The sequence below is a fragment of the Aythya ferina genome (assembly GCF_964211825.1).
Source record: "Aythya ferina genome assembly, chromosome: 1".
In the NCBI taxonomy this organism is placed as follows: Eukaryota; Metazoa; Chordata; class Aves; order Anseriformes; family Anatidae; genus Aythya; species Aythya ferina.
Genome location: NC_140296.1, coordinates 147977933 through 147995292, shown reverse-complemented (window position 1 = coordinate 147995292; position 17360 = coordinate 147977933). Strand labels below are relative to the sequence as shown.

The window sequence follows — 17360 nt, the reverse complement described above, 5'->3', positions numbered from 1 at the left end:
TCATTTGATTGAAATTACTTCTGAATACAAAAAGGACCAAAATTGCTCTGACCTCTGGGCCACGTGTTTCTTGATCTAAAAATCCTCAGTAATTCTGTATTAAAATGAGTTGAGCTCAAGAGGAGGTTACATAGTACATAATACACCCGTAAAATTTTCTAATTGTGTATGTTACAGTCTCCATTTTTTTTGTATTTATGGCCTGCATTGCAGTATAATAATATGGAAGCTTATTTCCATATGAAAGGTAAGCAGCAGTATATCTGCTGATCAACATTTCTTTTGTACTGTGTGTGTTTTGACAGTTGTGGTTGGAAAATAGTATTTGGTTGCTTTTTATTTTCTGTGCTTTCTTAATAGTGCATTAGTAAGCCACTAGATGGAGGTGTTACTCTGATTATGTCTGCTGCTAAGCCTTATTTCTTTAGGGGCTGGAAATACATTACATTGAATTTATGCGCGCTGAAGAAGGGCTGGAAAAAATATTTTTTACTTTGAAAGATTTGTTTATGTTTTTTTGAGGTTACTGTGCTAACGCTTCTCCACTAAAATAATATATAGTGAAATTTTTGGAGAAAGGTAACTTTCTTTCAAGATTCAATATCCTGATTGCATCAGGTAAAGTTAAAAGCTTGCAGATTTTCTTCCTTTGTGAAATACTGCTTCCTCTTTAATCTGCATATGCCACCCACTAGATCAGGTTGGCCGAGGCCCCATCCAGCCTGGTCTTGAGCACCTCTAGGGCCGGGGCATTCACAACTTCTTGTAATGATCAACTTTGGCCATTAGGAAGATAAAGAGTAATAGTTTAAGGAATGGTTAGGATTCCAAGTCCCACCCCAGGAAAAAAAAAAAAATCTATTCTTGAGGCCTCTTAGCTTGAGGACATGTTAATGAAGTATTTACTTTTGCTTGGGGTGGCTCAGCCCATCCGGCCTGCCTCCTAGCCTGTTAAGTCTAAGCTTTGCCAAAGCTTCCAGGGGAGAACTTGCATTTAAATTTACCATGTTGGGAGAATGCAGTTTTCCTGTCTCATTTTCAAGTACGTTATATAAACGTGCATGGGTGGTGGTCGATGTTCCTGACTGCAGGGTGTCTTGTCAGCCCACTGGTGCTGGAAGCCAAGACTTGCCTGATCATGCTGACTCTCCGCATCTACATGCTTGTTTGTTTCTGTTCTGCTTTCACAGCATCTTTGGTTCTGCTGACCAATTTTGTCAAGATCAAGCTGATCTCCAGAACATAGTATTTAAAGAGAATGGGTAATTGTGTGACTCCCCACTGAGAGGAGGGTAATAGCTGTGAGACATCAGAAAATCTGCAGGGGAGAATGCTGTTTTGAAAATACCAGCAATAGAAAGTTCTGATCAGAGCTTTTGGTGTTTTAGAAGCTAGATAATTTATGTCCCAGGAGACTTCATTGAAATCTAACTTTATTGATAGATCCGCTTATGAAAATACTTGGTTCTGAAAAAAGCTATTTGTGTGAAATCAAACTAAACAAACAAATACCCCCCTTTCCCCCCTTCACCTTCTCTATTCTGCGCAGTTTAACTCCCAAACTGAGCAAGGGTGCATATTTTTATTTATTTGTGCTTGGACTGTTACATATTTAAAAACCTGGAGCGTGTATGCTGTATTAGTTGGGGGAAAGGGAGAGTTTTGGTAATAAATCTAGTTAGGGATCTGTAGTACATGTACCTGTTTTGTTGAGCTAGTCATTGTGGAAACAGGTTAAAGAGAAACAAAATTAGGAGACATTTTCAAAGCTCTAGAGTGGCAATATTTTTGGTTTGTTTCATGTATATTTTATATGACAGATTCTAAGGGACTGTGTGACACTGTTGTATTCCTAAATAAAGCACATACCCACTAATGGCAGCTTTGTAATCTGTAGCATTCAGATATTGATATTTTTGGAGGTTGTTGGTTGCAGTCCGTAACTATACCTCAGCCATTTAACTACTGAAGCCATCCTTTCCACCCGTAGGTTCAAATGATTCCCTGGAAGGTCTGAGATTTATCAGATTTTTCTAATGGCAGGCCTCATAAGTCAGATTGAAAGATCTCAAATAGCATATGAGTCAAAGCATCAACAGCTTTAAAATGTCACAAGTGGGACAGCTGGTCTTGCTAGGGGAAGGGGAACTAACTCTGGGACAAGTGCTGTTTTAAAATGGGCTGAAAAGGTCAGATTTAATCAGGAAAAAAATCAATAGAATGATGGGTATTTTTTTTGATGTTTTCTAACATGAAAATGTTAACATTTTATTTATTGCTTTTATGGATATTCAGCTGAAAAATCTGGTAGTTGTGCATTTTAGTCTTATGTTGCATGAAGACGAAAATTAAGCATTGCAGATAATAAATGTAGTTAATTATTAACAATATTTACTCTCAGTCTGTTGAATGCATGCATTTGGAGAATCGATATACAGTTGTACTTTTAGCACAGTGTTTTCTCACGCTACTGCATATGGTAAACAGTGTTTTATTGGGTTATGCTATATTTTTACTGAAATGTTTCAGTGCCCTGCAATTTGTAAGTTCTAGTAGCTGTTAGACAGGGCATGGAGTGCAAGCTGCTTCTTGCCCTGTGCATTATGAAATCTGATATCCAGAATTACTAGTGGCAGGAGATAAAAACAGCAAACAGATCAAACAGTCCCCAACTAAGAAATGACCTTAACAGCCTATTGGCAACCATCGTTAAGGACTTGGAGACCCACAAGGATTAGTTCTGGAGCCCTTTGTATCTCAGATTTCTGAACTGTATGTTGATCTCTAAACCATTCTGAATATTTCACGCTTCTGACAGCAATGATGAATTTGTGACTTTAATTTTCTCAGAAAAGTATTGGTTGATTAAAAAGGGAGGAAGGAGAGTAAGATTCTTTCAGCTGTGTAACAAAGTTGAAATAAAATCCAAATTTTGTTGTTGGATGTGGGAGTGATTTACTAATCACTGAAGGAATATTTCTAATGTAACCCAGCAAGAGTAAACCTCGCTACTATGTAAAGGGAAATATTTTTTTGGAACATAAATGCTTACCATCTACAAGTGTTCTGTGTCTTTAAATGTTTTTCATTTCCTGTTTTACTGCCCCCTTTTTGTGTTCCTCTAACATTGTACTGCTTTATAAACAGTGTTTAGTCATTCTTATTAGTATCTCCAGTAAGAAAAATATAATGAAATGATTGAATTGGCCAAGGAATAGAACTGCCGTGGGTGCATGCTGGAAATTATTTTCTCTGCTTGTGTAGTTGCAGCTCTATTCAGAAGCCAGCGTGGCTCTTTTGCAACTGAATAACCCTAAGGGTTTCCATGAACTGAGCAAACAAGCAAAGAAGAACATGACTATAGATGGAAAAGAATTAATGCTTAATCCTGCTTACTTACTGTGGGACCTCAGCTCTGTCAGTCAGGTAGGTAAATCCTGTTACGGAATGTGAAGGTTGCAGTATGCAGAGGGAAGCTTGCAGTTAACTAGTTAATGACAAGGAACAGGGGATTTCTTTCAGAAGTTTGGATGTGTTAAGAACCCAGCATTTATTTTGTTATGATAAAATGTCATAAGAATGTTGCCAGATTCTGGAATCTAAAAGGAGGAAGCATCATGCAGAGTGGCATTTAATTGAAATTTTCTTGTTGTCTACTAAATGAAAAATTTTGCCCACTGTGCGTTTCTGATAAAGTTATGTGCAGTCAAGTCCTGAAAGGCTTAATTGGTACTAACTGGCAGATAAGCAGGCTTCTGTGTGGGAGAGAGACAGGGTTTTATTTAACAAACACGATTACCTTCTTCTCAGTATGTTTCTTAAGGTTTTTTGCTTCGCAGTGTCACATATACTGAACAAATACTAATTACTTCTCTTTTTAAAAAAAAAAAATCAAAGAAATTAAATGCAGTTATTTGTAAAGAAAGAAGTTTTAAACAGAATAAATGTTTAATGGAAGAATGTTAAGTTTATCAAAAGGAAAAAAAAATCACAAGATCTTCTAAAATGTTAATTTTTTTTTTCTCCTGCTAGAATTTAATTTTACCATAAATGTCTAAAATGGATAAAATAAATATGCCCTCTCCAATAATGCTTGCAGTCTGTTTCTGTATCCTGTGAACCTGGCTTTGGGGAACTTCTGCTTGTTGATACAAACCCTGCATTTTAAATGTATGCTTACTCATGTTTAATTATGCATTATGCGTTTTGTAGATGGGTACCTAGCCAATATATGTTGTTACTGAAATGTTTTCGGTTATGTTTTTGAGAATGCATAATCTATGTTACTCTTATGTATTGGAAAAGGAGACTTAATTACAGTGCATAGAATGTGCAGCGAAAATGGTAATTGCTAAATGTTCAAGTTTTTTTCCTTGAGTTTCCTGTTGTAGTTGGGCATAGTTCTTTTAGAAATATTCCTTCTCAGCATCCTCAATCCTCTTTAGTTTTGGAAGAGGTGTTTAAGTTCTCATAAATGGGAAAGAAAAGTATGTTAGTGTCATGTAACCTAATTTTGTTACTTGCCTGAAGAATTTCTAGTTTAAAATGTTGCCTTTTAACAAAAAATGTATGGAAACCTTTAGCTATTTGATAGTGACAAAATTAAGCTTAATATTCAATTGTCTCCTGCCTATTTTTTTTTCTGAAATGAAAGACCTAGGTATAATTGAAGAGCAGCTACATCGTCACCCTTCCAGTGTCTATATTAGGTGACACATCATATATGGTTTATGACATGATGAACTTGGAAGGTCCCAGCCTCTTAAAGCAGCAGTTCTGAAAGGTGATGTTACAGATTTGAAATGCAGCTTGGCTTTTGATCAAGATCAGGAAATAATTAAGATTAATAATCTAGGAAAACAGGATTATTTTTTTAACTGGAGCTCTTCCTTCAAGAACTGGGATTGTACAAGACGATGTCATCTTGCACTGTGGTCAGCAGATGACCTAATGATACCTTGTGGTGAGCCATTGGTGTCAGAAGAATATATTGTTGACTTTGATAATTTAGTAAAACATGATCCTTTAGAGGAATAATGGCACTTGATCAATGCATCTTTTATATTTGAATGCCTAAGTCTCAAAATACTTATGACCACTATGTTAAAGGACACTCTTGTTACCTAGTTGGATCAGAACTTGAATAGTTTATTTAAATCTAAAGGATTTTTTTTATAGTCCAAACAGGATGAAGATATTTCTGCCAGCCGTTTTGAAGATAATGAAGAACTGAGATATTCGTTACGATCAATAGAGAGGCATGCTCCTTGGGTGCGACATATTTTCATTGTCACTAACGGGCAGATTCCTTCCTGGCTTAACCTGGATAATCCCCGGATAACTATAGTAACCCATCAGGTAAAAGCAAAAAAACAAACATGAAAACAAGGAGACACCACCAACAAAAAGCAAAACAAAACCAAGGGTGGGGGGGGAGAAGAGCAACAAATCCAAACAATACCAACCAACAACAACAGCAAAAAATCACAAAAGTACTGCTAATAATGATTCTGTTTGTTCTGAAACCCAGCTATCCCCTTTCAGCTAAAAGCTGCATTTATTAGGAAGGAAGAAGTGACCGCATCTCCCCTCTCTCATTCATTGTTTTGTTAAGCCCCAATCTGTCTTTTTTGTATTTCAGTTTGGCTAAGCCAATAACAAAACAGATAAGATAGATCAAGCCTCAACGCAGTCATTTTTCCAAATAACAAGGCTTCAGCTAATGTATACCCGTGTCTAATTTCCTTATAAAGTCTATTTATAAAAAAACCTAGAGGCAAGAAAAGGCAATACAAATCTATAAACATTGTCTCAGGACCAGTGCTAATCTAATAAGCTTCTGTTAGGACAGGATAGACTACAATTACTAGAACTAAGAAGATGGCTTAAAAAAAAGTAGATATGCATTCTAAAAAGCTTATTTAAAAGAGAAAGGGAATCCCTCAAGTTTCCTGAAAAAAAAAAAAAAAAAAAAAAGCAGTAGCTTCTTATTATAAATTCAGGAGTAATTTTGGTATCTGAGCATGACATAGGAGCCCTGAGCAGCCTAAGTGGTAACAAGATACTAATTCAACTTCTGTTGCTGTCTGCTTGCTTAGTTACTTGAAAGAAATGGAAGAATGCTGTTTGAATGTTGGAACAGGTTCAACTTCTTGAAATTTTGTGCGGCCTGTACTGCACAAGTAGTATAAATATATCTACGCTGGGCCTGATCCAGTACATAGTGAAATAAATAGAAGTTTGTGTCTTTACATTGAGCCAGGTGCAGTTTTTTATTTAAGCAACAGAATTGAAAATGGTGTTATGTTGGAAAAGGAAATATTTGAAAGGAGAAATAAAAAAAAGAAAATACATTAGCAAAGAAGAAGAACTTCACTGTCTCTTCTTATTTTTTAGGAAATATTTCAGAATGTGAGTCACTTGCCTACCTTCAGTTCACCAGCTATTGAAAGCCACATTCATCGTATCAGTGGCCTCTCTCAGAAGTTTATCTATCTCAATGATGATGTTATGTTTGGGAAAGATGTTTGGCCTGATGATTTTTACAGTCACTCTAAAGGTCAAAAGGTAAGCTCTTAGGTAAGGATTTTTAACTAGAAGTAGATTTAAAACTTCTCTGTGTTAATATCATGAAAACTGAATAAATGCTACTTTGAAAGAGGGAGCAAGTGAAAGAAATTTACCTTCCTTCCCCTTTTTACCTCTAAAGGATCATGATTCTTCACTAGACAATTGTTCACAAAGATTCAGGGTGGGGAGGACTTTCTTTTTTTTGTATTTGTGCTGTGTGGATGTTTGGAATTGCCTTTCTTGGTGTTCTCTCCCAGGTTTTGGAGGGTATAATGGTCCTCTGTCAGGCTTCATGCTTTACTTTATCAATGTCATTCCTGAATTCCTCCACTTTGAGCACTGGGAAGACTGATTCGGTGTTTGGAAGCTATCAGTCTTTCCTCCTTTGTAAATCCTTTTTGTTTTGTGAGGCATGTTTTGTTCAAAACAGAATTGATTCTTTCATGGGAACACTGAGAACTCATGATGCTCAAACCGGTTTAATATTAAAATTTACTATTAACCATCTCTATTCCAGACACCCACAGTATCTTTGCCAAATCTTTATATAATTGTTCACTGAAAGATACTGCTTTTCATGAACACAAAGTGATTTAGTCTTTCAACTGACCTATTATCATCACTGGGGTTAAAAGAGGAAAGCAGGCTGAGGAAATGTTAGCAATAGCCATGCATAAAGAATTTTGTTACCAGCAGAGTTTTCATCAATGAGCTTGATCTATATTAGTAACATGGAGGGAAACACTTAAGACTTACATATTGCTTTAATACAAATAATAACTAGAAGGGGACACCAGATGTTAGAGACCACTGAATTAAATGCTTCATACAGGCAGATATGTACACACCTGCACACACACACAGAAGAGCTGTACAAAATAAGCTTAAGCTACTGTAAAATTACTAACTTTTAGTACATGAGAACATTGGGAGTCTTTAAGAAAGTAAGCACATAATTGCAGAATCCTGTTATTGCGCTTTTATTGTTCTTCCGTTGTTGCTCTGAGTTATGAGAATGAAGCGAATTTAGATGAAATGTTTGTGATAAACCTGATCAGTGCTTCGGTAGCAAAAGTACTACTAAAATTTTCAAATGTCTAGAGGAAAATGTGTTTTTTTTTATTTTTTTCCCAGTTACAATACATTCACATGCATTTTTTATATTGGCAATTCTTAGTATTATTTAAGTCATAGAGGATTAGATGCTTCAGGGATTATGTTCAACATGTGCTGCTTATCTCATGATGGGTTAGTGATGAAGAAAGATTTTGAGTCAGGAGAACAAGTGAGCTGCGGGGTATTTTAGATTCGAAGTTTCTCCCTCCTTATCAGATTAAAAAAATAAAAATACTAATTTTCATTTGAATAGGGTTTGCAGAAGTGAATTTGGGAAGTCCTACTTTCTATTTCTGGCTATTGCTGTCTTGCTGTATAGCCTTGCGAATTCATTTAACTTCTGAGACTTGTTATCCCTTTCAAAGAGAGGGAAATTATTTATTTTGTAGGTGACAAGGTTTAAATGCTGTTTGTAAAACACTGAAGGCACTATGCATAGGAAGGCATTATTTTGAGTCTCTGTATTCAAAGAAACAAGCTCAGTTGACTTCTATTTGTCAGTCCTTGACTCAGACTGTAATGTTGTTCCAGGTTTACTTGACTTGGCCTGTGCCAAACTGTGCTGAGGGATGTCCTGGTTCATGGATTAAAGATGGTTACTGTGATAAAGCGTGTAATAACTCAGCTTGTGATTGGGATGGAGGTGATTGCATTGGTAAGACAACAATGTTAAATTTAGACAAAAATGAACTGACTTGTTTCTTATTATAATTCTGTAATTTATAATTCTCCTGTAACTACAAAATTTGCCTTCATTAATGGCGGGGGGGGGAAGAATTCATCTTACATATTAAAAAAATTATTTCCTTCAAGCTGTAAATTTCCATGGGAAATGACAGCAAATAGTAGGGCACAATAAAATCTTCTTTTGGGTACCAAATTTGACTATATGACAGGAAAACTTCTGAACCTCAAAGTCCAAATAATATCACACTTCCAGGAGAACTCCAGTCCTTTTATTCTTGAACTAAATCATCTGTCATTCAGATAACAAAACAAGTAAAGAGATATAGGTGGAACAACTAAGAAATATTACTGGAATAACGGTATCTGAGGTAATTAGTATTGCATGGCAAAATTTCTGTGGATGTGATGGTAGTGTCTTGTACAGTGGTACAGGTCTGATGTCTCCTTTCACTTGCCGCTTTTTAAGTACTCCTTGCTTCATATTAAAGTTAGATTTTAAGCTGAATTTGCATTTAAATGTCTGACCAGAGAAGTTGCTGGAAAGTTTATTTGCAAGGCTTTATGCTACTTGTTAATTTTCCAAGCTCTACCCCACTTTCCCTTCATGGAGGAGGCTGTCTGTATATGCTCTGCTCCTAGATTTCACTTGCTCAAACATACTTTAAATAGATTTTGTGTCTCCTCTAACTCTAGTCTGTGTTCCACTTCTTTTCCATCTTTTGATCTATTTTCATGTCTTGTAACTCCTTAATGCCAACACTCGGTAACTTTGCTTACATGTTTCCTCTCTACCTCTCGTTTTTTAAATTTCAGTTGGCCACATACAAATGTCTGCCTTGTAGGTGCACTAGTTTTAGGAGAATGTATAGCTGTGGCTGAAATGCCTGTTCACCAGACCTTGCCATGGAAGGGAAACGTGTGGCTGTTACAAGGTTCAGGGCTGTCTCCTTCCTTGCTTTTTATCCTTGAACAATAGTTCTTGTAAAGGAAGTGTGAAGTGGGAACAAATAAGCTTCTGCAAACCAGAAATAGCCTGCATTTGGGCACACTTCATTTCCTGAGAAGGGAGTTTTTTTAGGGTTTTATCCAGAAATGAATGAAGGAGATTAGAAGATGGACTGTATTCTTAAAACAATGTATGCTATATGAGGATTCTTAAATCTCAGTGTCATTTTTTTCCGCATATTTCTGGTCTAAGAACCACCTATTGGGGGGGACGACACTTCTAATAAAAGGCTATTTTTCATGTGCATTCAAAGCAATGAAGATATGAAAATATTTTTATTGCTGCCAAGACTTGTGCTCACTGAGGATCTAATACTTTTCTGAAGAACACCTGCATTGTTCTCTTATCTTCCAGAGATTTCAGTTACTCTGCCCAATTGTTGCCTTATTATTGGTGCTACCTTTGCATGCCCCTTCCAGTGAGAAGGAACTGATGTTATGATTTCAATGAAAATGAAGGGAAATAGATATAAGCAAGACAATTTCCATTTGCCTGTAGAAACAAGTATTGATGGCACACAAGATAGGAAGAGTCAACCATGTTGTCTTAGTGTCAGATGCAAAACTGAATTTATGAATGCAACAAAGACCACACTAGTGGCAAAATGGGCAGCCCTACCAACCCTACCACATGTTTCCACCACCTTGCTTGCATAGTTATTCTTTCAATGTGGGCATTTTGGAGAGGTTTGGGTTACTTTTAAGCTAGATTTGATTTTCTGTATGCTGTATGGATGCTAATATTAGCAAATGGTTGCAGTATACAGGGAAGGTGAGTGAACAGTTCAGTGCAAGAGCATTTAGAGCAGTCTAACCTCATAGCAAAGCTGCACCATTAGTTCCTCAATTGAATTTTCAGAACTGCAGGTTAGGAAAAATGAAATGATGCTTCTGGATTAAGAAAATGATGTAGTGTTCTAGGGGACTGTAAAGTCAGGAATGCAAGCAAGAGGAAAAGTAAATCATTTTTTTTCCTACGTTGTTGAAGTTAAGATAAAATATGTTGCAGTTTTTGTTGCATTTTTAAGTCTGTTTGCAAAACTCTACAGTGAGATTTTGTATGCTATATATTTTACACTAGCTCTCGGGGAGCTAGTTAGTTCCCTTGTTTTAATTTTACTGTTGGTAAATAAAGTTCTGGTGACTCTTCTCAGACGAGCTTTAACACTGTGGCTTAAAATGTACCTTTCCTCAGAAATACGAATTTCAAATGACTGGTCACTTTTGTTTTTCTTTTCTCTCCCGTTAGGTAACAGCGGGGGTAGTCGCTATGTTGCTGGTGGTGGTGCAGTTGGAGGTATAGGGAATGGACCACCATGGCAATTTGGTGGAGGAATAAGTGGTGTTTCATACTGTAACCAAGGATGTGCTAATTCCTGGCTAGCAGACAAATTCTGTGATCAGGCCTGCAATGTTCTCTCCTGTGGATTTGATGCTGGTGACTGTGGGCAAGGTATGTAATATGTATGGTTGATAAACATAATGTTGAATTTTTCTTGAATTGCCTTACCATTCTTGGTTGATCTTTATTCTCCAGTAGTGCTAAGAGCCCTGCAGTGCCATGAAAAATTGCTGCTAGCAGCTGAAGGAAAAAGACGGGTACTTCCTTTATTCACTGATCCAAACATAAATCATTTTTTGTGTGCTGCTTTAGTTAGTAAAATCTGCATTTGCCAAGCATGGGTGGAATGCTTGATGTTTTATGGAGCAGCAAGCATCAAAATCATTACCTAAGAGGCTTACGCTTTAAATGCAGAAATTACATTTCAGCTATGCAAACAGACTTGACCCAAATGAGAACAGCTAATTTGATGGTGCTCGTAGTGGTTATTAAATTAAAAGACCTCTGTGACATTGAGGGTGTATGTTCAAGTCTGGCTCTGTACTCTTGCCAAAGGCTACTTTTAGTCACCTGTGGGTTCTGCTGAGGAGCTTGAGTTACCTAAGCGTGTCTTCCTTGTGTGCTGCTGGCTACAGAGACTTTCATCCTGTAATTGTGCTAGCTCAGTGAAGCAACTGGGTTGAAGGTGGACATTTTAACCTCACTGCATTTAAAAAGGAGAGTCATTAAACTTTTTTTTTGTGCTAATATTAGAAGATTCCTAGTGCAGTCTAAAATACCTTTTTTTTTTTTTTTTTTTTTTTTTTGAAGAAGGGAAGATGCAGAACTGCAAGAATTTTAGTGAAGAAAGTGTGAAAACTGTAGAGCAAAAAGTATAGAGGCAGTGCAGGTAGAACAAGGAAAACAAGGAGAAATTGGAGGTTGAGATGTCAGAATTTTATTTGGATATGAAAGGCTAGCAGGAGTGAATGGAGTGATTGAGAGTTCTGTTTGGTGTGGATAAAGGAAAATAAATGGGATAATTTGGCCTGCTTGAAAAAGTAGAGACTTCCCTGCTTCTCGGGTCAAAATAGTGCATTGCTGGCAGTGAGGCTTTGTTCTCACAAGAGCTGACAGATCTGTCTTCTGCTGTGCGAGTGAGAGGTTTTAGAAATTCCAAATCGAGAATTCAATCTAGTAGTGAAATATAACTCCTGTAATGTGATTCTACTAAAATGTGGCCAAAATGTAGTATGAGCTTGTTACTTATGACACACAATTTTAAGTGAGGTGTGATGATAAGCAACTTAGGCTCTGTAGGTAGGAGTGATAAATTATAGCGTTGTTTTTTTTTTAGAGTTATCATTGGAATCTACATCAGATTTATAATTCTGAGTATATCCTAATAATGGATTATTTAAGATAGGTGAGTAAGAAATTGGAAGCTACAGTAAGTGTTCTTTCACAAAGTAGTCTCACTGCAAAAATTGTGAATCTCGCTGGATGTATTACAATTTAAAAATACAGAAAAAATCTCACTGAAAATTCATTTTTTTTCCCAGATCACTTTGAAGAGATGTACAAGGTGACACTTCAGCTTAATCAGACCTACTATGTTATTCCAAAAGGTGAATGTCTGCCCTATTTCAGCTTCAGCGAAATAGCCAAGAAAGGAATTGAGGGTTCATATAGCGATAACCCAATTATTCGGCATGCTTCAGTTGCTAACAAATGGAAGACTATCCACCTCATAATGCACAGTGGCATGAATACAACTGTAATCTATTTTAATCTTACATTTCTAAATAAAAATGATGAAGAGTTCAAAATGCAGGTAGCTATTGAAGTTGATACTAGAGAGGAGCCAAAACTGAACGCAAGTTCCACGCAAAAATCCAACTCTGATTTTAAAACTCCAACTTCAATACCAGAAGCTGAAATGATATTTGAAGATATTCCTGAAGAAAAACGCTTTCCAAGAGTCAGGAGACGTCGAAATGAAACAGGAGGGAGTTTCCATGAAGAGATTGTAATACCATCAGTAAATGTGTCTCTTCTTCCTGAAAACGTTAAGATAGCACTGCAGAACCTGGATTTAAAACTAGCAAATGGTGATATCACTCAGAAGGGATTTAACCTATCCAAGGCTGCTCTCTTGAGACCTTATCAGTTCTCAACTACAGTAAAGAAGATTGTAGGTCTAGAAAAGAATGATGTGCATTATAATTCACAAGATAAGAAAAATGAAACCATCTGGCAGAAGCCTCATGAAGATGTAAACAATAGCAAAACAGAAACAGCAATAAAAGCAAATGGGGAAGTTCCTTCAAGACTTACCAGAACAAAAAGGACTGATGTGGCAATGAATACAAATAAACCTATTTCCAAAATGAAGCCTAAATCCACCCAACCAGCCCAGAGAAATGGGATCCAGTCCATGGGAAATGAAAATGAACTTCAAGAAAAAGTATTGAATTCCCTCATATTAAGGGAAACACAGAAATCAAAAAATATTAGGAATTCTGAGGCTGGAGAAGATACAGAGGGAATGGAGGGCAGAAAAGGGCATGAACAGTTGGATACAAATGTAAGGGAGGGGTTAGTGGGAAGAAAGTTACAGTCTTTTGCTGGAAGTTACCAAGGCTTTTTGCCATGGGAGAAAAAGAAGTATTTCCAAGACCTTCTTGATGTGAGTATCTTAACATCACTGCTTAGTGGAATAATTGCATCTTATTGCATGTTGTGGAATTCTGTTAATATTATTTGTAAATTTAGAATGTATTGCCTTTGAAGTAAATGCTGAAATTTTTTGAAAACTCTTTTTGAGTTTTCACATAAAATCTAATCTGTTTGATTTGGGCCTCTCATAGCTAGGTGGTGAAACCTGAATAGACATTTCCATTCCCGTTCTACTGAGTGTTTTTGAAGTCACATTCCCTTCTTATTCAGTGTATGTTGATACAGTGAAATTATTTACACATACAGTACTGCAAAAGAGATTAAATTTTGTTTTGGATGCATTTATACAAATGTGGATACACTTTATATAAATTGTAAAAATATTCTTACGTATAATGGTAAGTATTCAAGATCTAAAAGTTAAATTGAAAGGCTGCCAACAACACTGAATATCCAGACCATGTCAAGGAAACATGTAGAAAGCTTCTAGACAAAGCATTTCGGAGGACTTTTTGAAAACCTCTAGAAAAGAAGATAGAGACTATGCTTCAGTTGGTACAGCTGTTTTGCAGTACTCTAAATAGCAAAGGTACTATTACCTCTTTCTGTTTATCAAAGATTTCAGTTATCAAATGGGGATGAATAATCAGAAAAAAGAAAAAAAACAACAAGCAATATTATGAATATCTGATAGAAAACTGTTGAGTGTGTGAGGTGTCAGAAGAAAAATTATTAAGGAAGTTTTTTTTGTAGACCACTATTCTTCAGAGCATATAAATTTTAAGGATGAAGTTACCTTCCTTTTTTTTCCTCTTATTTTTAAGGACACATCAAAGGTATATGAAGAAAAGTATTCAAAACTTCTCTTTACATTTTTTTACCTATTTAAAAAAAGAGCTGGTACCTGCCTGAAATGTCAGTTTTCCTATGTATTTAATCTGCTTTTGATAATATGACCTTAATGTACGCTTGTCTTGCTGTTTAGGAAGAAGAGTCATTACTCAAAGAAATGTCATACTTTACTGATGGTAAACATCTTGGAAGGCAGCTGAAAGATACATTTGCTGATTCCCTTCGATATGTAAATAAGCTTTTAAACAGTAAATTTGGATTTACATCTCGGAAAGTCCCTGCTCATATGCCTCACATGATTGACCGCACTGTTATGCAAGAGCTACAGGATATGTGAGTATGTCTGTCTTTGAAATAATGTAGAACTGTAGGTAATTCTATCTTTTTGTTAAAGCTTTGTTATAGCTATTTCCAATCTGTTGATGGCTACTCATTAAAATTATATTTTGAAAAGGGAAATAGGGAATTTATTACAACATGATAGTTGTGCTAAACTAAGGAGGACCTTTAAAAATTTAGATGAGAATTTGTTTTCAGATAAGCAATGTTTTACTAGAAGCTGGAGTACTAATTTAATGTATGCTTTTATGTAGGTTTCCTGAGGAGTTTGACAAGACATCATTTCACAAAGTGCGGCACTCAGAAGATATGCAGTTTGCTTTTTCATATTTCTACTATCTTATGAGTGCAGTCCAGCCACTGAACATCTCTCAGATCTTCGATGAGGTTGATACAGACCAGTCAGGCATTTTGTCTGACAGAGAGATTCGAACGTTGGCCACAAGAATCCATGAACTGCCATTAAGTTTGCAGGTACTTTCCTCAGCAATAACTTCTAGAGTGACTTTGGTTCTAAAGACCGCATCTGTTACATTAAAATGAATTAAATCTGTATTTATCTTTGCTTTAACATCTGTAACGTCTGTCAATTCTTCAATTTTAGCTAGAGAATATAACATTGTGTTCTACTTCTTTATTGTTCTTATATGGACTCAACAATTAAGTTGAGTTCTAGCAGCATCAGAAAAATGGATCACTGGAATCTACTCTTAAGAAAGTAGTTGGTATGAATTTGTTAGAAAGATGTTCACTGGTAAAAGACACGGTGAAGAGTGGGATTCTGTTGTGCATACGCTTGTTCTTGCACATCGTAAAAGACTGTCGTTGACTGAAGAACTTGTTCCCTAAAAAAAGAAGTGAGAAAAAGGTCAGCAAAGAAGTGATACCAGTAACTACTATGACCATGTATAAAGATTCACATTCCTGGCTTTCTAGGAACCTGATAAGCAGAGGATGTGGTTTTGGTAGGACTTGTGCTCTTAGAGACAGTTGGTAGAGAGGGAATTGTACCCTTTCTGCTTCACAGAAGAATCGGGGCTCAAACCAATAAAATCATATTCTTGAAATGGCACAAAAAATCACTAGCATAGCTGCAACACAGCTCTGTTTTCAGGTGTTCCTGTCCTGTACCTTAATCAGAAAATCTTCCTCTACTTTCAGTTATATTTTTGTTTTTGTTTTTGTTTGATCTGGGATTTAGTTTATCACTTCTGGTCTGGGAATTCTGTACTCTCTTTACGTCATTGGTAAAGATGTGTTTTTAATATTCAAATGGAAATAACAAATCACGCTTTATGTGGTCTCAATTCAACCAAGCATTTCCTTCACTCTAAGTATATTGAGATTTCTACTGACTTTAACAGTTATTAAATTGAGGTGTGCTAAACAAATGTCTTCTTTTTTTACAGTAATATAGAAACTTCTTATGCATATAACATTAAGTATGTGAACCCTGGATTTTAGAACTACAGTAATGAGAAAACAAGAATCTTTTTCTTTCCTTCCTGGTAGGATTTGACGGGTCTAGAACAAATGCTAATAAATTGCTCAAAATCTCTTCCTGCCAACATTACTCGGATCCATGTTATTCCACCAACTCAGGAAGCATATTATGATCCCAATCTGGTAAGAAACATTGGTCCTAAAAGATGGATGATTTCTTTCCTGAGCATGTATTTACTATGCTTGAAATGTTGGTTTGATTTCTAGAAGGAAAGTATTCACAAAAATTTCTACTTGTGTATACATGAAATAAGTGTATTAAATACGAAAATTCTATAAGCTATGTGCTAACTTTTAAAACTATTAAAATTTTCTGTAGAGAAAAGCTGAGCTTTAGAATTTTATTATATATAAGATTTAAAAAGTCATCCTTATTAAGAAAATTCACTAGTGTAAACCCAAAAGATAGTGTGCTCAATACCTCTCTAACTAGAACTTCTTGATAAATCTGCTTGAATGACATTCTGTGCGTTAAAATAAATATCATCGGAGGAATATCTTCAGTCAGTCTTTCTAACTGAAAGGCTTCTGGGTAATTCCTTTTAACCTTCAAAAATTGAAGGCTCAGGACTAGATGTTCATTAAGGATTTATGTCCTTAATTCCTATTTTGGTTGTTAAATTCTACTGAAATCTGTGGGAATTTAGGTATTAGTGTCAGATCTAAATATTCTAGATTCCTAAATTTCTTTTGCAAACAGAATTGAATTCCTGCATCAGTCTATGCTTCTGAAAAAATGTGTGCATGAACTTTCCTAAATCGATGACCCGATGTTTTATTGGTCAAAACCAATACTGTACCAAAGGGGAAGAAAAATAAAAAAATTGATCAGTACAGGTCATGAGCTGTTGGGTAGTAAGAGCATTGTCAATCCCCATCATGCAAACCAGAGTGCAGAGATCTACAATGTTAGTGCAGGTAAATGTATATGGAGTGTTGACTATTGATATATGCTAAATTTATTGTTTTTTATTACACTGGACACCTATCTTGCCCCTAAGTCTACGTTTCAGCAAAACTCTATGTAAAATCATTCTGACAGTCTGATTTGAAAAAAATTAAAGTGTGGATTTTGAAATTTTGTAAAATCCGAGGACATTACATCCAGTACAACCTTACTTCATTTTACCTCTTTATGACTCTGAATTCAGCTACAAAATTCTCTGAAGTGAAAACTTTAAGGAGTATTAATAAAGGATGGTTGCTGTGAATTTGTTTTAGGACAGGGTTAAAAATAAGTCTCTGGGAACGATGTCAGATTAAATCTTCTTGTTGAGTTAATAAAATA

At 35.9% G+C, this 17360-nt stretch overlaps 1 protein-coding gene across 3 annotated transcripts in view; it reads left to right on the top strand.

Moving 5' to 3' along the window:
* The window catches only part of GNPTAB (N-acetylglucosamine-1-phosphate transferase subunits alpha and beta), a 43577-nt gene that overhangs the window by 17817 nt on the left and 8400 nt on the right, over nucleotides 1-17360 (top strand). For 2 of the 3 annotated variants that reach the window (XM_084519858.1, XM_084519859.1), the window contains exons 8-16: nucleotides 3265-3426; nucleotides 5179-5358; nucleotides 6397-6567; nucleotides 8218-8341; nucleotides 10628-10831; nucleotides 12262-13388; nucleotides 14364-14563; nucleotides 14824-15043; nucleotides 16082-16195. In XM_084519858.1, coding sequence (XP_084375984.1) covers nucleotides 3265-3426; nucleotides 5179-5358; nucleotides 6397-6567; nucleotides 8218-8341; nucleotides 10628-10831; nucleotides 12262-13388; nucleotides 14364-14563; nucleotides 14824-15043; nucleotides 16082-16195 — 2502 coding nt within the window. Of the gene's footprint in view, nucleotides 1-3264; nucleotides 3427-5178; nucleotides 5359-6396; nucleotides 6568-8217; nucleotides 8342-10627; nucleotides 10832-12261; nucleotides 13389-14363; nucleotides 14564-14823; nucleotides 15044-15978; nucleotides 16196-17360 lie in introns of those variants that run through there. The other variant, XM_084519860.1, reaches the window with a different exon arrangement.